Source organism: Aulostomus chinensis, chromosome 22 (genome assembly GCF_037954235.1).
Source record: "Aulostomus chinensis isolate RoL2024-O1b breed Wild chromosome 22, RoL_Achi_v1.0, whole genome shotgun sequence".
Lineage (NCBI taxonomy): Eukaryota > Metazoa > Chordata > Actinopteri > Syngnathiformes > Aulostomidae > Aulostomus > Aulostomus chinensis.
This window is the reverse complement of record NC_141341.1, coordinates 20,627,179-20,654,405: the sequence shown is the minus strand read 5'-3', so window position 1 is coordinate 20,654,405 and position 27,227 is coordinate 20,627,179. Positions and strand designations below refer to the sequence as shown.

At 51.3% G+C, this 27,227-nt stretch overlaps 1 protein-coding gene across 1 annotated transcript; it reads left to right on the top strand.

Annotated features, from left to right (window-relative positions):
• Positions 1–1,685: 1,685 nt before the first annotated feature.
• Positions 1,686–25,875, top strand: trim71 (tripartite motif containing 71, E3 ubiquitin protein ligase). The gene is made up of 7 exons (XM_086193805.1): positions 1,686–3,618; positions 15,684–15,851; positions 18,912–19,046; positions 22,070–22,312; positions 23,014–23,511; positions 23,979–24,119; positions 24,323–25,875. Exons 1-7 carry the CDS (start codon positions 2,857–2,859, stop codon positions 24,893–24,895), a joined length of 2,520 nt encoding a protein of 839 aa, XP_086049931.1. The 5' UTR covers positions 1,686–2,856; the 3' UTR covers positions 24,896–25,875.
• Positions 25,876–27,227: the final 1,352 nt, after the last annotated feature.

Here is a 27,227-nt window from a genome sequence, read left to right as displayed (position 1 = left end):
GCCCTCGGGACAGAGCTCTCCAAGTCGTGTTCAGCCTTCCGTCTGATGTCTTCAGGCGGATGTTGCTGGTGTCACCTGACAGACTTCTAGAACAGCAGCTCAGACACAGCCGGCGTCACAGGAAGTCCGTGACTCGCACGCAGTTGGTTTCTGAAAGGTCGGCGTGTAATGGGGAGCTGTGAGGGGTCGTCCATCATGAGGAGTGTTTTCTCACTCTGATGTATCAGCATAACCTCTGGCGTGTTTTCAAGCCATCCATCCTTTTTTCCCCACCCTGTCTGACTTTGATCACCCAGCGAGGACGCTGTAAATCAGCTCCCGCTCCGCCTTCGCTGTTGTTGTTCGCCTTTAACCCCGAGATAAACGCGGAATTATCGGTGCCCTTCGTCAAAGTTGGATGCTGAAGTGCCTCGTACGATCTCACTTTGATGACAGCTGAACCCCACGGCACCTCTGCTCGTCCTCCAAACTCCTGGTCTCCAACCGTTGTTCCTGGACAGATTGTGAGTTGTGATTTTCATCAGCTGACGCGGGTTTGTGTTGCGTCGTGCGCTTGCAGGTCAGATTTCCATTTTTACGAGCGTTTGCTGGACTTTTCCTCCATGCGGGCTCCCTGAGGGTCAAAGGTCAGCCTCAACCCTGAAAATCCGCCCATTAAATCCTTTCCCCCTCCGATCATATCACCTGACGAGATACGAGAATACCAAGAGAGGAATCGGACACGGAGCACGTCGACCCTTAACAGAAGAGATGGACAGAAGTTGGAATCGTTGCCTAGCAACTCTGTTACTGACCAGGAGGAGAGTTTGTTATTTAGAAGTGAAGTGAAAGTGCTTTACATCGGCAGGTTGAGAAACACTGAGGAGGTAACAGTGAAAACAGAAACCGTACAAATGCTGCACAACAAGAAAGAACACAATAAATAAGTAAAACAATCAAACAAAAAGTAGATGAAGACCGAGATAGAAATGATTAAAAACACACCAAGAATAAGATAAAACGTCATAAACACGACGTCAAAGTGCAGTAAAATTACGAGTTAAATGCACAATAAGAAAAATGAAAAGCAGGTTCTGGTGCTGGGAACCCAGGACGGAAGCGAGTTTTATAAATACACGCGAGAACCAGAGGAACAATAAAAGAAAAGTTTGGTGGTGGAAGAAGTCGAAGCAGGTTCCGTTCGTCTCAAAACAGCTGGAACGATTTACATCTGTCCTTTCTGACGGGACGGGACGGGACGTGCAACGACACCTGGTAAACCCCCGCTGGCTGGCAGCGGCGCGAGGGGTGCTGGCGCGGGACCCGTTCCTGTTGCGTGACTTCTTACTGACTCGTATTTGATCGGGGAGCTCCTGAGACCGGATCCAAGTCCCGCGCATCCCGGGACTCCTGATGAGGACCACATGCTGGCATTTTTACTCGTGACGCGGCAACGTCTGACTTTGCTTTTTCTTTCTTTTCTTCTTTTCTTCTTTTCCCTCAGCTGGTTCACCATCGCTCGGCTCCCCCTGCACCCGTGGACGCTCGACCCCGCTCCCCGCCGGTTTCGACGGGTCTGGAGAAGCTTGCGGGTCACCGCGTTGAGCTCGTGGCGGAGTCTGAGGAGGTCACGTGATCACAATGATTCATTCGAGTAAAAGCTCTCGTTTCCACCTCAGAACTTGCACACTCACTGGCGGACGTCGAAGGGTGAAGCAGGGTTGGACAGCGAGCACCTGACGCAAGTGTAGGCAGCTGCTGCGCGTGCGCGCACGCCTGCGCACGTACGCGCGCTTGCGCACTCCTCCCCGGCAGGGCGCGAGCGTTTGAGCGCACACCCACCCGCCCAGTCGCTGCGGCGGAAGTAGCTCCTTTTTTTTCACCCCCCCACCCCCCCCCCCCCCCCACTCCCCAACCCCCCTCCTCAGTTGGACGAGAGCTGCTCGAGGAGCTGGAGCTCGAGCCACCGCGCGCACCGTGTGTGTCTGTTTACGTCGGTTAGCTCCGAGAGGCGACAGCAGCGGGACCGGACACCGAGACAGGCCAACGCGGAGGACCGAGTTCTCCCCCTCCTCTGGTGGAGCGCCGTGGTCCCCTGCTGCCGGGGGCGGCAGCCTGCGCATTCCTCCACGCAGACAGCGAGCCAGCGAGCGGGGAGCTGGAAGCGGCCTCCTCGCGCGGTGGACCGGGGAATTCTCCCGCACACGCCGTTTGTAGACGCCCCGGCGGGCGGTGCGGCTCTACCGGAGACTCCGTGCTCGCTCTCACGACCCGCGGCACGATATTAGTTCGGTGCTTTGATGAATAATTTACGGTCCCTCGGTCCGAGGCTCCCGCTACGACTCCCGACCCGAGCCTGGCTGCGCCGGACACCGGCGGTGCAGCAGAGACTCTCCGCTCGGAGCTAAACCGGGGAGGAAGAGATCGAACCGAACGGATCGGTGCCGCCGCGCTCGCCTGGTCGCCGTTCTGAAGCGCGGAGTTCCGTCGTCATGCTACCCAGCCGGTGGGGGAGGAGAGACGGAGCCCCCGCTACATAGACGCCGACCCAGTGAGCCTCCAGCTGCGGGCTGGTCCCCTGAACCGCGACCGAGCAGAGCAGAACTCTTCCTCCTCCCGTTCCCGTCTGAGAGGATGACGCCTAGCGCCACCACGGTCTCACCTCGTGTCTCCTCTCGGTACCTCGGTGCAGGAGCCAGAGTTTAGTGGTGGAGCCCCGCCGACTCCCTACGTCGAGCTGTAATCAGAGACAGACCTGCGCCGTTTCACCGACTGATGAATCTACCTCAAACGCACCGCTACTGGCCCGCGCGTCCTCTGATGAGAACCTCAGCTGAGAACTGAGCCTTTGTTTCGGTGACACCGCTGCTGCTGCTGATGGCTTCGTTTCCGGACTCGGACCTGCAGACCTGCCCGCTCTGCAAGGAGCTGTGCGGCTCCTCTGCTCCCATTTCTTCCAGCTCTTCCACCTCCTCCTCATCCTCACACACCTCCTCCTCCTCCAGCCAGACCACCAGGAGGCTCCATGTCCTGCCCTGCCTCCATGCCTTCTGCAGGCAGTGCCTAGAGGGCCAGCGCAGTCCCGGGGACCCGCTGAAGCTGCGGTGCCCAACCTGTGACCAAAAGGTGTCCATCTCCGAGGCCGGGGTGGACTCCCTGCCCTCCTCCAACTTCCTCTTCAGTAACCTGCTGGACGTGGTGGTGAGCACCGAGGAGCAGATCCAGAATAAGAACGGCCTCCACCACCACCACCACCACCACCACCTCCACCTCCGGGGAGGCTTGGGAGGAGGGTCCTCGGGCTTCCAACACCCCCACGGAGGCCTCCTGCACCCGCAGCACCTGGGAGAGCCCCAGTGCAGCTCCTGCGACGAGGAGAACCTGGCTACGTCCCACTGCCTGGACTGCCAGGAGTACCTGTGTGACAACTGCATGAGGGCTCATCAGCGGGTGAGGCTGACCAAGGACCACTTCATCGAGCGCCTGGGCGAGAGCCTGCACCTGGGCCGGGTCAACGCCAACAGCACCCCGGGCCATCCAGGGGGGCCCGTGTCCCTGGCCCAGTCCCTGCAGAGCAACTTTGCACTGCTGTCCCTGTTCCAGGATCGCATGAGCTTCTGCCAGCACCATGACAACGAGGTGAGTGCAACATTGAGACACGACGTGTGCTTGTATGGCAACAACACTATATTTATTGTGTAACACACACGCACACTTGTGGCTCACGCGTGTGTGTGTGTGTGTTATGGAACCGTACTGGGCACCATATGGCCTCAGGTTCAAAGGGAGCTGAGTGAGTGGCTCTTCACCTCCTTCCCCGGAGAAAAACAGGCACGTGCACTGAGCTAGATTTACACACAAACGCTTGCACGCACACACTCACACATGCAGAGTCTGGTTAATCTGTACCACACCATCCATTCAGGGCAGGGGGAGGAGGGGGGAGGGGGGCTGTAGTAACTGCACACATGCTTCTGAGAGGGCCAGCAGGCCTCGATGTGGATCTCTAACAGAGATCTACCTCTTCTCTCTCCTCCTGGAGCAACTTGGACCTGGAGGACTAAAGTTGTTCTTTCACCTAGTGATCTTCGAACTACAAAGGCCTCTTTGAACTACAAAGGCCTCTGTGAACTACAAAGGCCTGTCAGGCAGGAAACCGGCCTGTCCTCCGCTCAGTTAGGCGCTCTGAAAGAAGAGCCGTCAGCTTTCGTTGAGGTCTTGAATGCGGTTTCTCGTCCAGGAGCTTGCTGACGTCCTCAGAGGAGAGAATCAAAAAAAGCTTAAAAGGTTTGGCTCAGATAAAGCCGGTGACATGTCACCGCCGAAGCTGATGGCTCTGAAGCTTGCTAGTTAGCTTAGCGCAATGAATAGTAGTAGATGGGAAGTGTTAGCATACCTCAGCCAAAACTCATCAAGAACACTGTTCTCTAAAATGGTCTTTGCCTTGATGTAACCAAGATGGCGCAAAACATTTGTTGTGCCATGTGATCATTTCTGCCAGAGGTATGCTAACGCTTCCCATCCACTTACATTCATTGTGCTAAGCTAACTAGCATCAGCTCAGCTCCCTAATGCAGCAGCAGGGAGAGAAGGGTGCTCTTGTCCTTGTCCTGCTGAGGGCAGAACAGAGGTGTAGTTCCCTTGAGAACGTGCTCTCCCATCAGCAGACAGGCCCTGAACTGGGAACACTGGTACTGAATTATTGGGTGTCGTGCTTCAGTGCAGAATGTGACTCAGTGATATCAATAAATGAGTGAATGAGCCTCAAAAAATGTTAATGAAGGACTAAACCTCTGGAGCCCAGTTCAGATTTCCAGTCCAGTTTTGCAGCAAACCCCCCCCCCCCAGCCCCCCCTTCTCCAATGCCAGTAAATAGGTGGGTTCAGTTTTCCAGTAAGAGCTTCATTTCCCAGTAATGCCTCACTCGTCGCTGTGAGCCCTGGGGGAGGGAGTGACACAGAAACGGCCGGCCTTTCTTACCTGTGAGCGGAGAACAGAGCCGTTGTGTGTCAGCCGGCTCCTCATCCGTCACCCGTGGACGTGGCTGCTCTTCCTGCGGCTCTGCTGGAAAGACCGGTTCCTCCCTCTCCGTAGTTTGCGACGACAGCGGTGAAGTTGTCAGCGTGTCAGCCTGCTAAGAACTTGCAAGCGTTGGTTGCCATCAGTTGGCGTTTCTGGGGGGACGTTGTTGTCTCGTGGGAGGCGTAGAGGAGCGGGTTTTATTGTGGCGTCAGGATGAGCGAACCTCGACTGCATCTCTGTTGTTGGCTTTCTAGACCTCCGTGTGAGAGGCTGATTGCACGCTAAGAGCTTCATCACAACAGTTTTCTTGTGGTTGCCATGGCGAATGCTGTTTAATCAGGTTAGCGGTGACGTCAAAATGGCTCCTCATCCAGGCAGAGAACGCTCACGCGCGGCGGCGGTCAGCTGGAGCCTGCCTGTCTATGTAAGCGCCGCTCTGAATAGAAGGTGTTTGTCAGTGCTCCTTCTCCTCCGCGGCTGTGCTGGTGTGTCAGGACCATCATGCCAAGAGCAGACGGTGGTGTCATGTAAGTCGGGGAGCGGCGGCCCGTCCCCCCCCTTCTGCCTGCAGAGGAGCTCATGGTCTCCTGTCTCCCCGAAAGTGACGGCGCAGTCTCCTGCGTCTGGACGGAATCCCGCCGTCCGACGAACGCAAGATTGAAGCGAGTGAGAGGATCAAACACATCGTGAAGAGAAGAAAGAGAAACAAAAACGAAGGCGCGCTGCTGCGTCCAAACCAGCTAATGAGCTGATTAATGCGGATCTAATTAGACTCAAGTTTGCTTCATGTGGCATCACTGGAGGAACAACAGGCCGTCGTCACGACTGCACCTTTGTCACCGCCACAGCTGAAACATCGTGCGACGCTCCTGCTGACGCTTCCTTCACCCGCCGCCGGCTTTCAGTTCATCACCGATTTATTGATTGTCTGTAATTAATCCAGTTAATTGTTTCAGCCAGAAACGTTTCAGGTGGACGTACCAACGCGTGTTCAGTCTGGATGATTGTTGGCTTCACAGGTTTACCAGCGTCAGGTGATGAGTCAGCTCACACCTGCATGAAGTGTCAGGTATTTGACAAATGTTGCTATCGTACATTCACCTCCAGTCCTCCCAGTACGACTGGCTGAGAGTCACTTTTAGTATCCATGTAGACTCCACCAGACGCCAGGATCCAGCGCTGCTCCGGCTCCCGCCTTTGTTTTACTCTCACGGACTAAAAGTTACAAGAACATTCATTAACATTTGACCTTCGACCCTCGATTGATTCAGAAAAACCTCTCAATAAACTTTAAACATAGAAACGTCAGGGAGCATTTGAGCGCTCTCACTGGTGCGCCTGGCTCCCTGCCTCCGTCACACACACAAATACTTCAGTTCGCAGTAGAATTACTGTTAATGTGCGTTTATCTACTACATCCAACAGAGGAGGAGCCAGGATGGACGCTTGGGCAGAAACAGAGGGGCCAGATTGCTGCTCAGGCTAAAGTTTTCTGTTAAGATACAGCTGCGTGGCCTGAGAGCGCACTGATAACACACACACACACACACACACACGAGTGATGAGTTGGAGGAGAGGCCTCCTTCAGCAACATAAATGTTGCTCATCTGTAGCTGTGCTGGTTGAAGAGGGTCCTTAGAGGTGTGTGTGTGTGTGTGTGTGTGTGTGGTGGGGGGGGTTGGAATGGAAAATGGGATTACATCAAAGGAGCGCCCTCAGCTCGCTGTGATGTCACCCTCCAACAAACAGCTCCATCTGAGAAACAGCTAATTAGATGATAATCCTACAAAATGTCACACAGCTCCACAGATTAAATGGCTGTCGCCATGACGATGCACTCAGCTGTCCATGTGCAACAGACTCACGCACGCGAGCGCACGCACGATGAGCCGCTACTACGTGGATGAGGGGAAGCCCAAGTAAATGCCGTGTGTATCAGTGCTCTCCTGTTGACGCCGTCCGCCACAGAGAAACGCTTCCATGAGTTGATGACACATTTCCTCTTGATGGTAATTAGACGTCTCTCTGGTCCAGTCACGCGGGGGAGGACCCGCCAGTGGAAGCATGTATTGTTCTGGCTGCCTGATGGCCTGGTTTACACCCCCTCTGTTGAGCTCATGAGGGGAGAGGCTTTGTAAGGAAACCCAAGCCTGCGCCGACTCTGATACGAGGCCAGAGGAATTCCTGTAACCTGAGTTTATACCTCCTGGGTTCTCTTTTCCCCTCTTTCCCACACACACTCACACACACTCTCTGGGTATTTGGCTGGCTGCTGCCTTTCTCATCAGCCTGCTCCGTCTGCTGTGTGTCAGAGACAATGGACGTTATGGATGCAGAAAGTCCTCAACATGATTTAGCAGCTGTTGCTGCAGAGGGGCCAATGATTACGTTTCATCACCCCTGGAAGTATCAGTGTGAGTGTGTGGCAGCAGCGTTTGCTTTTCCAATAACATCTCCCATCTGTAGGTAGTTATCTTCTGAAGAGGACTTTAGTGTGTGTGTGTGTGTGTGTGTGTGTCCACGCGGCCTGCAGAGTTGGATTATATGAAGTTGGACTTCCAGGGTTTTAATGTGCAACATGTGCTCAGTAATTAGAGAGCATTCCCTGTTTCCTGTGTTGTGAATGTGTTTCATGTAGACTAAAGGGTGTGTGTGTTTGTGTGTGTGTGTGTGTGTGTGTGTGTGTCTTTGCTTTGATGTCCATTGGAGGACTTGGGGCCCTATAAATTTAATGGACAGAAAGGAAGGCATTTATCACATTTTCTTTGGCAACAGGATTTAAAAACCCATTCAGAAGCTGGGAGCTGCCACTTCCTACGCAGTAGTTGGGCACAAATGGGCTTTTAATTGGCCATTATTTGACCTCGCTCAACGGGATTGTGCTGTTAACACGTCTGACATGAAAGCCCTCGGCCCGTTTGGGGGACACGCCACGGCTGCTGGCCGCCATTCCTCCTTCCCAGGTGATGGTGAATATTTGACCACGCTTATAGCGCGAGCGCCACGTGCTGTTAAGGGGAGAGTGCGCCTTCGCCAGCGTTTCCAAGCAGGTTCTCAGGCTTCTTCCTCCTGTTTTCGTCATTTTCACCGTCGGGCTGCTGGAGAAGAACAAATTGTCGGAGCCCCAAACTTCTCCTGAATGCGTGTGCTTTTTCTCTCCTCCTGCTCACCGTGTTTTGCTGCTGGTGTTTGTAACGCGTAGAAAGCAACATGTGACACGCTGGCTCTCACTGATATCTGGGCCAGCTTGTATAACCACAACACTGTGAAGGTCACACTCTTTAGGCTGTCAGGCTGGTGTGCCTGCCATGTGTGCGCGCAACAAACGTGTGAATTCAAGTGCGGTGTGATGAATATTCGTCATCTGCCCCGCAAATGTGAAGTATTTGGAGGCGAGCTTGTCCCGCTGATTCCGACTCCGGTGCAGGGGTGTTGTTGAGGGTCGGGGTGAAGGTTGCCGCTCAGAGTTCTCTTCTCTCACATGAAGAGCAGGTTTGGAACGGTTCTTCTCCATATTTCATTTGCTCGGCCTCTTTTTCATCCCTCGTCCTTCCAGCTGCGCCCTCTCGTCTTCCTCCCGCTGTCTCGTCCTCACCCTCACCTTCGCTTCTCTAAATAAATCTTTTTCCCTTCGCCTCGATTCTCATCTGCCCTCCTTTCCTTCTCTTCTTTTTCTCCCTCTTCCTTTTTTTTTTTTCTTTCTTCCAGTACGAAGCGCGCGACAGTCAGTCACATGCTGGCGGGGTAAGGAGGCCAGCTGACAGTGGTTTGTTTTTCTTCTCCACTCTGAGATCCGTCCAATCAGATTGCTGGCTTGCGGCCACCGCCCCCCTGTGTTGTATCTGGCAGAGTTTCAAAACATCGACAGGCATGTCTGAATGCATGTTGTGTTGATGGCAACAAGCCAACAGGGGTTGCCACGGGAGGGTGGAGCCGCCGAGGAGGAGGAAGGAAAATAGCGGAGTAGAAAGAGAGCGAGAGAAAGGAAAAACTATTGGAGCGCGATGTGGAGGGTGTTTGGAAAAACAGGATGGGAATCGCTCCCGTGTGCTGTGGCGTGCACGCAGTTTGCCCCCCCTCATGTGAAGAGCAGCTCAGCGTTTGTTCGCTGTGACTTTAGTTTTCATGTTTTTTCGACACTGGAATCTGGTAATTGGACATCCACTGGTTAAGAAAACGGCCCCGTAGGAAGAATCGGATCAGCACGTGTTCGTTTTGGGGTTTCCGTTGTCGTCAGCTGGCAGTGCTCTAAATAATAAGATTTATGTCGGCTCCTCCCCCTCGCTGCCGACCGCTGAGCTTCCCACCTGCCCCCTCCCCCGGCTCCCCTGGCTCCTCCGGCTCCGTGTGTGTGACATGCTGTACGGAACGTTGGGGAAGATCATGGAAGTCAGGACTTTAATGGCACCAACAAATCAGTGGGTGAGATGTGATGCTGGAGGTGATGGAGAGTTCACGGAGCGTCTTTGTAAATCCACCTCGTCATAAGAATGAAGGCCGCGCTCGTGATCGCGGTCACACCGACGCCTCGTCAGTGAAAGACCAACTGTGGTTAAATCTTGCGGTGGTCGCAGCTGTCAGCCGGTTCGTCTGCACGGTTAAAGCATCCGTTAGTACTTCATCAAAGACAAAAGTTATTTTTCAGACACAGTTTTTAAAATTTATTGCCACAGGGTCGTCCTGGGGCTGAACCATGAGCCCTCAGGCAGAGTCGAGACATTTTCACTGGAATCATTTGATCAGTAAATAATTTCTCAGTCTAATCATCATCATCACCATTATCCATGTTGTATACTGCTTATCCGTTAAGGGTTTGGGGGGTGGAGCCTCTCCCAGCTGACATGGGGTGAGAGGCGGGTTCACCCTGGACGGGTCACTAGGCCATCACAGGGCCATCAGGAGCAATCAGGGGTTCAGTATCTTGCTCAAGGACACTTGGACATGATCACTGGGGGAAGTGGGATCGAACCAGCGACCCTTCGGTTGCTAGACAGCCTCTCCACCTCGGAGCCACGCCGCCCCAGTCTCATGGTTTATGGAGCTTAATTGATTAATTAGGGTTTGGTGTGTAAATGATTGTGATGCAGTCGGAGGTGGACGTGGCGTTCTGAGGGAACTTGCTGCTTGTATTTGCGATTCGTTCTTGGGTCTTGACCCGTACTCGACGACCAGGTGAGGGCAGGAACGAAGCCTTGACCGATGGACCGAGAGCTTTGCCTTCTGGCTCGGATCTCTCTTCTTAGCAACGGCGAGATGGCGCAAACACCAGACTCATGCTGCTCTACATCTTCGGCCCATGTCACGCTCCGCAGTTCCCTCACTCGAGAACAGGACCCGAGATATTTAAACCCCTTTACATCCTCCCTGAAGTGGACAGTAGTCTCAGATTCAGAGGTTCTGATCCTCGTCCCAGCCACTTCACTCTGCCGCAAACCAATCCAGAGAGAGCCCAAGGTCCCAGACCTACGAGGCCAGCAAGACTATATCACCCGCAAAAAGCAGGAATGCGGCCTCAACCCCTGGACGTGGCGTCCAGGAGTAAATGTAGTAGATGCGAAGTCTTTTAAGCAACCTGGTTTCACTGCTGAAACAGGAATGTCTTAATTGTGTTTGTCTGGAGCTGCCACACACACTGACATCAGCCTGGAGGAATGTTCCTCCGCGGTGTGTTTGTGTGAGTCCGCGCCGCTCTGACCTTTCTTGTTTTTTGTGTGTTGACAGGTAGTTAAATGAAATGCACCAAAAGCCCGAGGCACTGACACGGATTATGAAAAGCAGCATCGCGTCCACACAGTTAATCCTTTGATAAATAAAACCTACTCAGAAAAACGCTCTGGATGCTTGCAGGTTCAGGAAAGTGGATTTCATGTTGCCTCTGTCATGTTGAGTAAATTCAGCCGTGTTGAAAAGCCGTTGTCTCTCGGTAGCTTGCTGCTACTGAGTTTCTTGTCTTGTTTGGAGCCTGAACCTCTTCACACTCTCACCGCTGAATGAAAGAGTGAGTGACACGTTTGCTGAATTGCTTTGTGTTTGGAGATGGTAGTAAAATATGAAACGAGTTTTAGGAGCTTGAGCTGCAGTTTTTGTTCCGTGACCCGTATTCTTCTATGCCTGCAAATTCCAGGCGCTAAATGAAGTCATGTCATTGCCATATAAGGACAAATATAAATGCAGATGTATTAGATACTTGCATACTTTTGCATGGATATTTTTCACTTCCTCTCATTTAAGACCAAAGTATCTTTTTTGTTTGTTTTCATTCCATTGATAGTTTCAGGCTGTGCAGGCCAAACATGTCCGCGTGAAGTGCAGCCGTCCTGCTCGTGACTCTGCAGCGTTTGGAGTCATAAGGAGAAATAACGTTGGTACTTGATGTCAAAGCATCTGGCTGTGGGTGAAGAGCGCCTCGGTTCTCTGAGAACGTGCTCTCACAGATCCCAGCGCAGCCCTGGTTTCTCTGGCACCACTGTGTGACATGACATGGCCCCCGTCCGTCCCCCCCCCCCCCCTCTTGTGTGCATGCAGGCGGCGAATGCTGCGCGGAGAGATCTTACTGGCTGGTTGTGCTCGTGCCCTCTCCCCCAGTTCCCAGTGCCTGCAGGGTGGGAGGGGGAGGAAAGAGGGCTGCTCTTGCTGCTGTGTGAGCTCACAGGCGTCAGCGCTCAACCAGCACGGTGCAGAAATGTGAGGCTTCACATGTTGGCTGCTTGTGCTCCTCTGCTGTACTTTTACTGTGGTATTACTATCATTTATTATTTAAAAAACTACATCATAATTCATCAGTACTGAGTAAATGTGTCAGATGAAACAATCACATGCACCATTTTTAGCTGCGCACTGTCTGAAGTCATGTCCCTGCACTGGTGGAGGCTAACGCTAACAAGCTGTGACGATGGCGCTGACCCGAACCAACCAGAGGAGGTGTTGATGCGTCGTGACGCGTTGTGTCCCTTTAAAGAACTCCAGCCTCATCACATAGGTTTGATTGTGCAGAAGGAATCCGATGAGTTCAATGTCTCTCACAGTATTTCAGCATGTTGTGCTTGTTAAGTGTGTGTGTGTGTGTGTGTGTGTCTTCATGTATATCCTTTATTATAAGAGTGTAGTAGGCAGCGAGGGCGAATGAGTGACATCCTGTCCACTAATGAAATAAATGAGCTGAGGCTGTAACGCTGACGGTGGCGTGGAGGCTCCAGCCTGCCCCTGGCAGCAAGAACACCCAGCATGCAGCAGTTTGCATATCAGTCGGGCTTCTTTTGTTTGCCTGCATGCGAACGCTCATTGTGAGCTCGTTCTGGAGGTGACCTCAGCTTGCCTGTTTGCGGAGGAATTCACAGCCTTTCTGAGCGTGACACCACGCCGTATTTCACATGTTTTTAAGTTGTTTTTCACATTTCTGTGTCACGTGCGTGCTGGAAGTGCCGGGCGTGTTCTCACATGTGTGAGGGTATCCGGCGTGTCCTGCTCATGGCTGTGAAATGCCTGCTCTGCTCTTGAGTGCAGCTGGATTTCTGCGTTCTGAAGAATTTATTTGGAACGTGAGGCCCCGTCCTGTAGGGTGAAGTAAAAGCGAGGCGACGTAGCGCTCGTCGATGATGGTTGGAGAGATGCAACCGCAGGCAGGCAGCCCTGAAGAGGACGCTTCCATGAAGACCTCGGGGAATAGCCGGTATCCTGCCAGTCAATAATATTGACCAGCGTTCCAAGAGGCCAGTGTGTTATGTAATCTCCAACCTTGTGTGCATGAGTGACTGGTTTTCACCTCTAAGACTGATGATGGCACATGAGCAGCGAATAGCAGGAGACTTTCAAAGCTTGCATCCATTTGCTGTGTGAAGCAACGACGGCGATGGGGGCTTGTCGTCATTCTGAGCGCTGTTCTGGGATCAGATCTGCTCATCCATCATGTTTTATGTCTTGATTTGATCGTGTGGGGAACAGAGGGGATAATTAAGTGCTACTGACTTTTTTTTAAATTGACCTCACGAATGGTTACAAGTCACGGATCCATGCCAAACCTCAGCAGAATGTCTTGTGTGGGCATTAATGGAAAACATGCAGAAGTGCACAATAAATCCACAGTGAAATAACAGCTGGGTTCATTGCAGAGGAAGTTGCAAGTTAGCGAGGCGTTGCACGAAGTGACAAGAGGTGAGGCAGTAAACAAGGAGCCAGATTGGTGAGCATGGAAATGATTTCCAGGAAACTGTATTTACATTTCTGAGCACGGCGTCTGCTGCACACCTGCAACACTTCGGCTCCCATGTTTCTCTCTCCCTCTTCCTCCCTCTCCCTCTCTCTCTCTCTCTCTCTCTCCCTCTCCCCCCCTCCCCGGCATCAGTAACTCCTCTTACTGCTCATCCACTTCGCCTTTTTGTTTTCCTGTAAATCGGCATGACGGTTTTATTCCTTAGGTGGGAATGAAATGGGATTATGATGTCGTTGAATGTCCAAATTGCTGCCATGCATTTCCTGCTGACTGGGAGCAAATTAACAAATTACTCTGGACGTGACCTGACGCTCAGTGTGACAGGTCAGGTGTTCTACAACGAGCATTTCTGTTTGCATGAGCCAAGAGCCCTCCGAAGGAGCAGATGCTGGGCCAACGACCAGCCCGCACGGCAGCGAGCCGGTGCTCGGCACGTCCGCATCAGGAGCCGTTTTCCTGCCACCATGAAGATTTATAGCCGAATAAACCTGCTGCCTGTGATGGTCGATATTGAAACAGCTTCATTTGATAATCTGAGTGCTGCCGATTTCTGTTGTGTAGCTTCCATGGGGTCAAAACCCCTCACTGGAATCCACCCCATCCTCCTCATACCATCAATCTGCCTGTCCCTCAGCCCCCACCCCCACCCCCACCCCCCACCGGCCATCATCATATAACTCCACCTTCCTCCTCTGCTCCAGCCCAGCTGCATTCCTTGCTTTTATGTGTCCTGTCCCCTTGGAATTCGGGAGATGTCGATGGGGGGTGTGGGCTGGAAAAGAGGGGGAGCAAAGAGGAGGCTATTGAGTGATAGAGCGGAGTGGAGCCTGAAGTAGAGGACAGGGCTCAGCAGAAAGAAGAGACGGCAAGAAAAGGACAGGAAGAAAAGAGGAGCTTAAAGAAAAGGTAGAGCAGGAGGCGGAAGTCAGATAAAGGGGGAGGTGTGTGTGTGTGTGTGTCATTAGATTATGCTCCCCCAGGGGGGAGCAGCCATTATTGATGGATTGATTGCAAGCTCCTCCCCCTCCACTTCAGCCTCTGCTATTGGAGGCCATTGATCTGAGGTCTCTTTGGGATTTGATGGCTGGTGTGTATTTAGTTGGCCTCATGCAGCCAATCAGCATTCAGATGAGGGGTTTTGAAATGAAGCTGTGGTGCTAGCAGCAGAGGCTAAGTGACATGTTCCTGTGGGACACGGAGACTTTCTATTACCCGTCTTCTTGCTCAGACTGAGGCTCTTCCAGAGTCGTCGTTCCTCACTGGAGAAGGCGTATCGGCATATCTCCACCGTGACACTAATTAACTGAATCAGCAACCTCCACGCACGCTCCGACTGTTCCTAACAGTAATTAACGCTCCCAGAAACGGAACGTGGGAATTGTTTCCTTGATGTCCTCTGATGTCGCCGGAGCAGGCGTGGGTCGGTGCCTGTGCCCTCCGTCCCTCTGTGCTGTGAGCCTCTGCTCATGCATATGGAGGGTTTATTCATCAGCTAGCTCTGTGTTTGTGTGTGTAACAGGAAACAGTTGACATGAGAAGCAGGATGTGTACGACTGTACATGGAGTGTGGAGGCGGAGCCCTGTAGGGACAGGTGCAGGAGGTTCACCTGGGAGGCCAAGATGAAAAATGCATTCAGCAGCCATGAGCAGCGACGCGTTGCTTGAATGTGAACGTTGTGAGCACAAGGGGGAAGTGCTGCTCAGGTGAAGGGGTCACGTGACCTGAAATGAGTATTTAAAGATGTTTGACAAGAGGGCGGGGCAAGTAAGACCCCCTCACTGACTCACGTGGCTCCTGTCATAAATAAATATCCTCCCACGCATGCAAATTGAACGTTTGCAAGAAATGCAATGAAGTATTTTCTACTTTTTTAGGGATTTTTCTTAACTTTCAAAAAAAAAAAATGAAAGTAATCTGGCGGGACAGGTGTCTGCTGGTTTTGGGTGCGAGCCGCCATGGATGGACCTGGGTGGACTGAGCTGTGACCACATGTGCAGTGACCACTGGCTCCTTGGTGAGGAGATCAGCCGGAACGGACGCACAACACCTCGGCTAGCAGAGGTTATGATGTTGTAGCGTGTCGTGTTTTAACGTCAGTGCCCCGGTGGGAAAGTGGCATCTGTACACACACACACACACACACACACACACACTGGGACTTACACATGGAGTGTCATCTCATAGCAGTGGTGAAGTCGAGGACATCGGCATCGCACCGGTACTGAGGTCACGGGGGGGGGGGGGTGACTGTGGGTTTGTGTTTGGATCAACGGGGAAACAAAGACTTTACCTTTCATTTGTTCTGAAAAAAAAGCTTCCAAATCCCAAACAGAGGCTGAGGAGTGGCTTAGGAAGAAAAACTGTGAACGTCTGCGTGTTTGTTTGGAGAGGAGAGGACGAATGAATGTGGAGAGGAAAGAGCTGTTGTTGTAACGTTGGCTCACTTAAAGACGGACATGTTCTTCTCCCCAGGTCTTCCTCTTCTTCTGTGAGACCTGCTCAGTGCCGATCTGCAGGGAGTGCAGCATGGGCCGTCACATGGGCCACACCTTTGTTTACCTTCAGGACGCCATACAGGACTGCAGATCCATCACCATCCAGCTGCTGGCAGATGCACAGCAGGGACGCCAGGCCGTGCAGGTGAGACCGGAACCTGGAGGCGCTCGTGCTCTGAACTCAGGGAACTGCATGATGAGATACTGGGTGGATTTGGTTCGTCAGTGTTTACTACTGGGACCAGCACCTAGCGACTGTTTCTCCACAGGACTCAGATAGGTCAAAGTGATTTAAGTCTTAAGTGGTTAAAGCCCGGCTCTCGCAGGTCCGCCAGGACGATCCCTCGAAGGTCAAACCACACAAATCCACGCTCATCCATCTCAGCTGCTGAATCCCAGCATCGGTGCAGAGCTGCCAGGCTCAGGATTCACCCTGAATACGTGTGAGTGACCGGTCCTGGGCTTTAGCAAGGCCCGGGGGTAGAGATGTCCAGCTGGTCCTGAAAGGGGGGGGGGGGGGTCACATGGGGTGAGGTCTGGTGGGGGCAGGGATGAAGGTCAAAGGGGAGGAGGAGGATGGGGGAGGGTAGATGAGGTATTTAAAGGGAAAAAACTGCTCCCCTCTTTTAAAGTGGAACGCTTTGCTTTCCCTCTCCACCCCCCCACTCCCACTCCCACTCACTCTCACTCCCACACTCCCTCTCCTCTGTAGGTAATTATAGTTTGGTGGCAGACCCCCCCTCAGATTCCACCCCATACAGTAGAACGAGATCCAGAAGAGCTCAGCTGGTCAGTGACTCACTCAACAGCAGAATAAAGGTTCTTCAGTTCCTTTTGAAAATTGAATACAAATAAAAGCAGGCTGCTGTCTCAGTTCAGTCAGGCCTGCAGGTGGGAGAGTAAACCGCCGTTGGCTAGTTTGCTTTCTCCTTTCCTTTTTCACAGCTGATTAAAGTTCTTGCGCCGGGACGGTCGGCTCGCTGCGAGCAGCTGTAACAACTTTAGCCAGCGGTGACGTTTTATGGACGACCCTGGAGCCCAGAGGAGGGTTTCACACGCACCTTCCCTTCAGGTGCTCCTGTCTTTTTCCCTCAAAGGAGTAAATGTAGTTAGCGTAAAGCTCTAATTCAGATCAGCTCTGACGCAGCGAGCCTGTAGCCTGGTCCTCGCCTCGTTTTAGCCGCCGCCTTCTGCCTCTCCGACTGGAGGTAACTAGTCCACCTCCTCGCTTTTCGTTGATGTGCAGCCCTTTTTCTTTTTCTTCTCCTCTGTGTCGCAGCCGCGCCCTCTGCCGCCACCTGCTGGCGGCATCATGTTGCCCATTTTGTTGGCTCCAAATCTGTTTGCTTAACAGTTGAACTCCAACGCAGTTCTGCTTCAGATCTGTGGCCACATTTGAAAGAATTGTTATTTATTTTTCTGACATTTTATGGATGAAATGAGCAAATAAAGAAAATTAGTTGAAGCTTTAAAACAAACGAGTGCGCTCACTCTCCCCGGTCTACCCGTGTGCTGGGGATCTGCCAGGAACTTGCGAACAAAACTTGAAACACTCGCTGCTCCAGGGTCATGTGACTTCCTGGTACGCACCATCTCCTCCAGCAGAGCTTGTTCCTCACCTACACACATCTGGGCTTCACCTTTGTGCGCTGGGGCCACACTTTGCACTGCCGTGTGTGTGTGTGTGTGTGTGTGTGTGTGTGTGTGTGTGTGTGTGTGTGTGTGTGTGTGTGTGTGTGTGTGCTGCTCCTCATTCCGTGGACTCACATTGTCCCGATTAAATGTCACACACACAAACTTTGACCCAAAGAAAAGCGCCAACATCCATCTGGCAGTACGTTGCTGCTCTGCTGTTTAATGTGTTGTTCCGTTTTGTCCGAGGTCACAGCTGGAGGTAAATGCTGACGCCATGCTCAACACACACACACACACACACACGCGCTCCTCTCCCCTGAGGTAGGAAATTTCCGCCCACTCCACACCCATTATCTCCTCTGACCCCTGACCCTGGACTTGTGACCTCCTGGTTGGCCGGAGCCCTTCCCCTCTGCGCTTTGATTGGTCAGATTGACCTTCTTTGTGTTGCAAGCTGTGCTCTGCTGGGAATATGGAGAGAGAGGCGAAGGACACAGAGATGGAGAAAAGACATCAAGGCACCAGGAAATCCACAGAGGCTGAAGTAGGAATGAGACAAATCTGTCGTGATTGTGTGACCTTTGATTTGAGCATCGAATGAGAACAGCGGTGAATTCTCACTGATAACAGCCCTCCTTTTGTTCCCGGCGCCTCCCTCCACCTCGGGGAGCCTGATTTAGTTGTCTCTTTAGCTGCCCACCTTAAATGGCCCAGCGAAGGAGAAAAAGGGCCTGCTGCCAGGCTTTGTTCACGCCGGGCTGCGGTGGGGGGTGGTTGGTATGTGTCTTAAGACGGGTTGCAGATCATGACCTGTAAGGTTTAGGTGACCTTTGATCCCTGCGGCCGATATCACAAAGACGGCCTTATCCCACCTCCCCTCGTACTTGTGAGGTCTGCCTCACCCCGTGACCTCCTGGAAAACGCCAAGGGAAATCCATCTCCTGAGCCGCGGCCTGCACCAACCAAAACCTTCAACCATTGTTACGTTTTCGTGTGTGGTACAAATCCAAGCAGGCATCTTGTTTTAAGCTGACATAGAACATCTTTGTTGCAGTACCAGTACTACATCAGAGCTTCAGTACTGTAGTTTGGTGTATTTTTACATCTTAAACATAAAAACACATGATGAGGTAAAAGAAATGCATCGGTCTCAGATAAACAATTGGATCAGTTTATTTAATGTGACGGATTTCCTGATTAGCTACTGAGCCACTGTGAGTGGCTCCAGCCCACAGGAAGTGACATCATTTTGTGCTGTGTGGCTTCCTACCCCAATCTCGTCTTTCCTCTTCCCCTCCACTACGCGTGAGAAAGGGATGTGTCACAATGACCGAGCAGGTGTTTGTGCCTTCGCCCTCCAGGGGGACGTCACTTACAGTGTCCTCTCTTTCATGCTTCCTGATGCTCTGTGTCCTCCGGCTGGGGGGTCGTTCACGTCCCCTCGGCGTCTCACCGCACTGGAAGAGCTTTGTCAACTGTGTCTTTCGCCTCAGCTGATCCTGGCATAAATAAGCATGCAGGATTTCGTCCCTCACAAATGAGATCACCTGGATGTGTTTTCTTTGCCCAGCTGAGCATGGAGAAGGTCCAGGCCATGGCGGAGCAGGTGGAGATCAAGGCGAAGGTGGTGCAGAGTGAAGTGAAGGCGCTCGTCCTCAGACACAAGAAGGCGCTGGACGAGAGGGAGTGTGAACTACTGTGGAAGGTGAGCAGCTACCGTCTTTATCCCGTCACTGTCCGCTAGGTCCAGCGCTGTTGTTCGCGGCGCGTGTGACGCCGCCGCCCCAGGGTGCCCAGTTGGGACACCACTGGCCACGCGCTCTGTCTCAGTGAGGTGCCAACGAAATATCTTGCTGGACACCCAAGACCAACTCTCCCTGCCTCCCTCTTATGTTTAATGCAACCTCACACCTAACGAACGCCAGCCCACCGCTGAGGAGGAAGCCACGCCTTCTGTGTGAGGAGTGCCTCCACTTGAAAATCTTTCATAAAGGTGGCGGTGTGGTCACCGCTGTTTCCAGGCAATCAATCAGTTGGATTGAGATTTATCACCCTGGTAACCATAAAAAAGAGGATGTTCTTCCTGATAAGAAAAACCTGTCTGGTAGAAACAATTCCACAGCAGAGACGGAACAATGATTGAGGTGACAGTTGACATCCTCGCCGTCCTCGCTCCACGACTGCCAGCTTGAAAGCGGCGGTGCCATTATTAGGGTCATGTCAGCAGGATAGGAGTGCTACCGTCATGAGGGTGCTAACATGTTAAACAACCAGCAATTAATACAGAATAAAGATGCAGCACCAGCAGTAAAGGGAGCGTGCGCTTGATTGGCTCTTCCTCACTTGTTAATTTAAAAACAAGTAGATACAGAATTCACTGCAAGCTGCATCTGAGCGCCACTATGTCACAACAACAAGGTCAGGCAGGCTGCTGCAGCACGAGCTGCGTTACCCTCTGCAAGCTGGCTGCTTCCTGTTTGGCTGCAGATGACGGCCATCTTCCCATCCCAGGAGGCTCCATCTCTCTTTTTCACACATCTAAATCATTCATGGTCTCCTCTGGTCAGCCAGTCCAGGGTGGCGGGGAGCCGCGGCGCGTCCCAGCTGACACCAGCCAAACCTAAACCACCGGAACCTGATTATTAACATGCTAGCGTTCCTGCTAGAGCTGATAAAACATCGTGGAAGAAGGTGGGTCTTGCGCTGTTTGATGGTTTCAGAGGAAGGTCTCAGTTCAGTCCAGACTGCTCAGTGCAGAGATGCTCAGACGACAACACACACACACACACACACACACACACACACACTCTCTTCTCATGACTGCTCACTACACCTATACACAGTAGACAGAAGTTCACTTTCATTCATGTTCTCATGTTCTAGTGTCTAGAATATTAAGCTGGACCAAAACCAGGCTGAGTGGTGAATGATTGAACTGCTGCTCTCGGCTGGATGGGACGCGAGCATTCATTTATCTTAACAGCTGAAATTCCTTTCCTCAAAACGCGCACAGTAACATTGTAAAATGGGTCTCACTACCCCCAGTTTTACAGCTCGAGTCTGTTTATGTGGGTCAAAGTGTCACAAAGAGGGTTTTCACTTACACACAGCAACCCGCTCACTCTCCTTACACAAGACAGCCATTATATGAGACGACAACCAACAGTGCCAACGCTGTTGCAGCTCTACCTGCCAGGACCCTCCAGGTGAATCACACTCTGTAGCAGGCGTGAGTGCGTCTTCTGCAAGCCAGCGTGACAGGAAGGAGCCAGAGCTCCACCTCGAACTGTTGGGACGGCCGTTATCAGGCTGGTGGGTACAGTTGCTTTACACAAAGAACATCCTCCATCGATGTGTCTCTGGGGGTTTCCTTGTGACAGACACACACACACACACACACACACACACACACACTCTCTCTCACACACAAAGCCATTCTTTTCTTCAAAGTGAGGAAAAATACCCAGCTGTCCGTCCACCAGAAAGCCCGACTTGAGTCTTTGTCTTCAGTTCCTATAAAGTGTCACTCCAGTCTCACAGATGCAAATTGTAGTTTCACTTAAGAATGAACAAAAGACCCTTCTCTTTAGGACTCTTTATAGCCCCCCCAAACACACACACACACACACACACACACACACACACACACAATCAAAAGTCCCTGGAACCACAGAGGCAGTTGGGCTCATGTGCTCCCTCCTTTGAGGGCTGGGTAGGGAAGTAGGAGGCTTCTCAGGTTCTACCAGCCTCTTCCAGTCATTCCTTTATTCTCACTGAGCGTTCAGTAACTTTATCTCTCCTCTCACGGTGACACAAACCACCATGGTGTAACAAGCACTCACTTACAACGGCTCGCAAACGTTCCCTGAGTTCTGACAGTAAACTCTGGTCTATGATGCGTTGAAAATCATTTTGCCGTCTCTTGTTAATAGGATATCATTTGCAATCATGGAGTATTAATCAGTAACTGGACCGCGTCTGGACAGCACCTCCCTGCCTCAGTGCTCCTGAGCGTTGCCCCCTCACGCACGTGTGTGTCCAGGCCCTCGGGTCCTCTGCAGAGGGGCCTCTGAGCAGGGGTCTAAACCTTGTCCACTTCAAGGCCATGTTATTCCTAGTTTGGCCAGCACACAACAAAAGCCTGGTATTTGTATTTTTTGGCTAGTGTATTCTAATATTTTTGAGTTGGGTTGATGAAACCCAACAGGAGTGTGTGTGCTGCTTCAGTTTGAGAGATTTTGGCGGCTCATTTGTGTTCTGTTGGCTCCACGCGTGGATTCTTGTGCTCACATCCAGTGAAAACCATACCTAATGTCATTAGGATTTGAGCGCCACACGCTGAATGTTTCCTCTGACACAGCTACAGTGCCCCGTGGGTTTCTGTTTCTTTTTTCTTTATGATTTTTGCCTCAGGAATGTTTCCAGGATTCGCCACACCACAGCCTAGCGTTGGCTCTCAGCTCACCAAACTCTCAAAATGATGATGTTGTTTCAAGATGGGTTTTTGGGAAATTTTTTATTTTTAATTTTGTAAACCTCTTAATAAATATGATTTTACAAACTTATATTTTTAGATTGCTATTCTACTTGTATAAATGATAACTTCCCCTCCCTTTGAAAGCATTTCATGGACCCACCCATGGGCCACAGCCCAGTGGTTGAGAAACACTGTTTTTTGAGCTTTGCATCATTTAGGGTAAACACTGCTGTCCCCTCCCCCCCTCTTAGGTGGAGAAGATCCGCCAGGTGAAGGCCAAGTCTCTGTACCTGCAGGTGGAGAAACTGCATCAGAGTCTGACCAAGTTGGACAGCACCATCGCCGCCGTCAGTCAGGTGCTGGACGACGGCCACCACATAGACGTGCTGCTGGCCAGGGAGCGAATGGTCACCCAGATCCATGAGCTCAAAGCACTCAGGGGGCTGCTGCAGCCTCAGGAGGACGACCGCTTCATGTTCACTCCTCCAGACCAGGTAGGAACCAGGTTACAGACCCGCGGCGGCGACTGGCTTTCCCTGTAGTTTGAGGTGCATTTGAAACAGCAACATTTGAAAAAACTTCCCCAACTCACACTCACCTGAGGTGTTTTTGTTTTCTTTCATTTTGTGTTGAAAGATTCTGCAGTTCTACAATTCCATTTGGCGGACGCTTTTGTCCAAAGTGACGTACAACACAAGCTAGAATTTAGGCTGGAGGGAAAAACTCAGTCAGCACGGCCAAGTGCCTCAAGTTTGATTTGCTGCAGGTGCTGCCATCTAGTGGCAGAAGAAGTGCCAGTTTTAAGTTTCTTTTTTAGTATAGAGTAACAACAACTGATCACAACAACATCTTCAACACTCAACACCCTCAGTATCCAGCATCGTCAGTGCTGTGTTCACTCAGAGCCGGTCTCAGACCTCCTGACTCGTTCTACCCTGAGGACACAGAGGCGGCTCAAGTTTCAGGGCCTCGTGTTCCCTGAACAGTTGAGCCTTCAAACATCTCTTAAAAGTAGAAAGGGGCTCTGCAGGTCGTATGGAGTCGGGAAGTTCATTCCACCATGAGGGACCAACAAAGGAGAAGAGCCAGGCTAGAGAGAGAGTAAAGCCAGTTCATGTCTTTTCTTCTTCACCTCCTTTCATCGATTTGTGACGTTTCCACTCTTAAACTTCCCCTGACCTGCTCCCTCCCACAGGCTCTGTACATCGCCATCCAGTCCATGGGCCTGATCAGCAGCGGAGCCTTTGCCCCGGTCACCAAAGCCCACGGCGAGGGTCTGAAAAGTGCGCTTCGTGGCAAGCCGGCCTCCTTTACTGTGATGGGATACGACCATGATGGCGAGCCGCGGCTTTCTGGTGGCGACACGTTGTCTGTAATAGTCATGTCTGTTGCAGACGGTAACCTATCTGCCGCGGAGGTAACTGACCACCAGAACGGCTCCTACACTGTCAGCTACCTGCCCAAGTGTGAGGGCGAGCACATTGTGTCGGTGCTGGTGTGTAACCAGCACATCCAGGGCAGCCCGTTCAAGGTTATGGTGAAATCAGGCCGCAGCTACGGGTCCCTGGGCTCCCACGTGTCATCCTTCGGGTGTGAGGGCGAGGGAGATGGTCAGTTGTGTCGTCCCTGGGGAATCAGCGTGGACAAGGAGGGATATGTCGTGGTGGCCGACCGCAGCAACAACCGCATACAGGTAGAGCCCCACCTTTGCTGTCACGCTGGTGGTTACAGATGCGACCTGGTCAAAGTGTTCATTAGTGTCTGCAAGAACCTGCCATGATGGTCGGGGACTAAACATCGTCCAACTTTGTATCTTTTCTTGTCTCGACTGTATTTAACTGAGTCGCTCACCTCCAAATACAAAACCACACTCGTGATTTTTATGCAGAAATATCCATGCAGCAGCGTATTTTATCAGCCAATCAGAGCGAGGCTTGTCTCCTCCTCTACACACACACACACACACACACACACACATTTAGAAACACCATCAGTACTGATTCCTTTTGTTCGAGCAACAATTACAACGTACTAAATAACACAACGTGCTCACTTAGGTCAAGCAGCTCTAAGGTTGAGTATCAAAGGGAGGAGCGTGAATCTCTCCGGCAGGTTGATGTGAGCGGCACGAACCACTAAACTAACGTCTCTCCCTCCCAGATTTTCAAGCCCTGTGGCACCTTCCACCATAAGTTTGGCTCTCTGGGTTCTCGGCCCGGTCAGTTCGACCGTCCGGCGGGGGTCGCGTGTGACAGTCAGAGGCGAATCATTGTGGCTGATAAGGACAATCACCGTGTGCAGGTACGCGCTTCCATACGTGCATCACAACTACAGGAACCCTTTGCATAAGAAGGAGCCTGAAAAAATGTTAGTTTTAAAAGCATGTAGGCGGCTGAAAATGTCCGAACTCCTTCACGTGTAAACAGCCAGGTCCCAGTGCTCCCAGCGCTCCCAGCCACAGATGTAAACATGTTGGGCCCTGAGACATTTGCTTTGTCTGACAGGTGTTTACTTTTGAGGGCCAGTTCCTGCTGAAGTTTGGGGAAAAGGGTACCAAGAATGGGCAGTTCAACTATCCCTGGGACGTAGCTGTCAACTCTGAGGGTAAGATCCTGGTTTCTGACACCAGGAACCACCGCGTGCAGCTCTTCTCCCCCGACGGCTCCTTCCTCAACAAGTATGGCTTTGAAGGGGCTCTTTGGAAACACTTTGACTCTCCCAGAGGAGTGGCCTTTAACCACGAAGACCACCTGGTGGTAACCGACTTCAACAACCACCGACTTCTGGTCATTCGGCCGGACTGCCAGTCAGCTCGCTTTCTGGGTTCTGAGGGCATCGGCAACGGGCAGTTCCTGAGGCCACAGGGTGTCGCTGTGGACCAGGAGAACCGCATTATTGTGGCCGATTCCCGCAACCACCGAGTGCAAGTGTTCGAGCCCAACGGAAAATTCTTATGCAAATTTGGAACACAGGGGAGTGGCTTTGGACAGATGGATCGCCCCTCCGGCGTGGCCGTGACGCCTGACGGAGTCATTGTGGTTGTTGACTTTGGAAATAATCGTATCCTCAAGTTCTAAAAAAGGAAAAAAAGAGATATTTTTGCATTCTCTCCCTCCGTTTGGCCTTTAGCAGTTTTTTTCAATGAAGGAAATGGGGGCGAGACAATGGAATAGAAAAACCGACACAGCTGGAGGAGAGCTCCGGGAGCATCGGGAGCGTGTTGACGAGAAAGGAAAAGACACCCAGTGTAGATAAACGTCTTTCACTCCCTCTGATATGCTGTAAACCTGATGTCTGTGGTATATGTTTCCAAGGGGACCTCTACAAATGGATAATCGGTCGAACAAGAGCCATTTTTCCTCCCTCGTTCTCAGTAGCTCCTCATTCTCTCTGGGAGCTCTCCTCAAGTATCCTTCTCAGGGAATTTCTCACTTTTCTTGAAACCGTGTACCCTCTGCTCCATACCTACCTCATTTAGCTCTTTATGAATGTACTCATAGTCACTGAGCAGAGGTTTAGTCCGTGAAGTTTTACAAAGAAGAAAAAGTCTACCTCTATACTTTATTTAAGAGAGACAAAAAAAGAATAGACTCTTCAGTTGATATTTGCACAGGATTAATGGAATTCTTGCTGTGCATTTTGAAATGAGTTAAGTGAACCTCCTGAATGTTGTTGCTGAGACAATACTCAGACCGCTGTAGAGGCTGCATGATTTACTCTCATTAGAAGGCTTTGCTAGGAAAGGGAACTAGGGTACAGTAGTGTCCTTTCACGTTTTAGAATAGGTAATTCTTACTTGTCTTTTTTCTTTTTTTTGGTTTATGCATCAGCCCTTGTCTCTTCATGGCTCTGCAGAGTTTGCGGAGTAACGGCAGCCCAACAAGAGTGCGCGAAGCAATGCCAAACTTGATAGAATCAGAATTAGCTCAGGTTGTGATTGGACTGAATCAGATGGTCAGTACTCCTCAGGCTCCTGTTAGCCTTCCTGACTTGCTGATTAGATGAATTTGCAAAAAAAAAAAAAAAAAAAAAAAGAAGTTCAGGAAATCATCTCCAATATGATCCCTAGACTGATCCCCAAACCGAGATCGTCCCAGCCCCTGCAATAGTGTCTCGTGAGACTGGACGACCAAACCAGATCACCTGTGGCGTGAAGAACTAAGACGCAAAGGTTTGTATGCAAAGGCGGCTGTGCCTCCTCCAGAAGGCAGGACCCACCAAAGGACTTTGGAGATGGAATTTCCAGGATCAGGACCTGCTTAGATTTAATCATTGAATTGAGTGACACCTTTGACGAGGCCTCAGAAGTAGACGCCTAAGTCGGCCGTCAGGAAGACATTGATGACATCAACAAAACAATCCTTCAGATGTAGATTGTGGTTTAAAAGCCACCCCCTTTGGCTCAAGGGGCCGGGGTTTTGTCCAATCCAATGGAAGGGCAAGATCAGAAAGCCCTGCCCTATTTATTGACGCTCGGAGCCGAGACGTCTTAAGATCCAGCGCTAGTAGACCACTCCTCTAAAGATGGAGGTCTATAGACCAACTACTAGAGTCAACCAAAGTTAGAAGTTCTGCACAATGGCCAACTTGAAAATTGGCAATTAAAAATCTTCAAAGATATTTTCAATAATCATTGTTGCTGGGAAGACTTAAATTCACCAGACTTGTGGAGTTGAGTTCATAGCACTATCTGTTAAGATCAGGAAGACTTTCACATCCTGCTGGGACCGACAGAAGGCCTCGCCACGCCGGGCGCAAAGGTCCGTCGTCTGACCGCAGAGATGTTTTGTACAGAGCACCCACACCAAAGAGAACCCCTAACTTCCCTTTGCATTTATTTGCCTTGTCCCCTGTCACAATAAAACCCTTAGATATCTTTGTGGGGAAGTGCTGCCCTTCGTTCATTGTGTCCCACTGGAGCACGAGACAATGAATCTGCCTCTTCCTTAGCCTAGCAAACGACTGAGCGACCGGCTCTGGCCTCTGAGGGGAGGGCCCGTCCACACGCACACCATCAGCATCCACACCCTCATATCTGGGATGAATCTTGTACCTCAGTGGTTGTTTGACCTCGTCTCCTTGTATACCTCAACTGCAGACTACACCAAGTATCATAGCTACTGCTCATGTACACAAATACCTCAACGTGTTACACTCATTTTGAATATTTTTTTTAACTCTTATTTATACATACCTCATCAGATATTTATGTATCACAGATATACCTCAGTCTTTGACTCACTTCTTGTGTTGCAGTACAGTGCATGTCCCACAGTTCTAGGACCAAAGATCATGGTACCATTTCAAGTCAAATGTGGTCATCCACCATCTTGGACCCCTGAACAGCTTTTGGTTCACTGAATTTACTGTAAATTGCCTTTATATAATCACCAAGAAACCAAATATTTC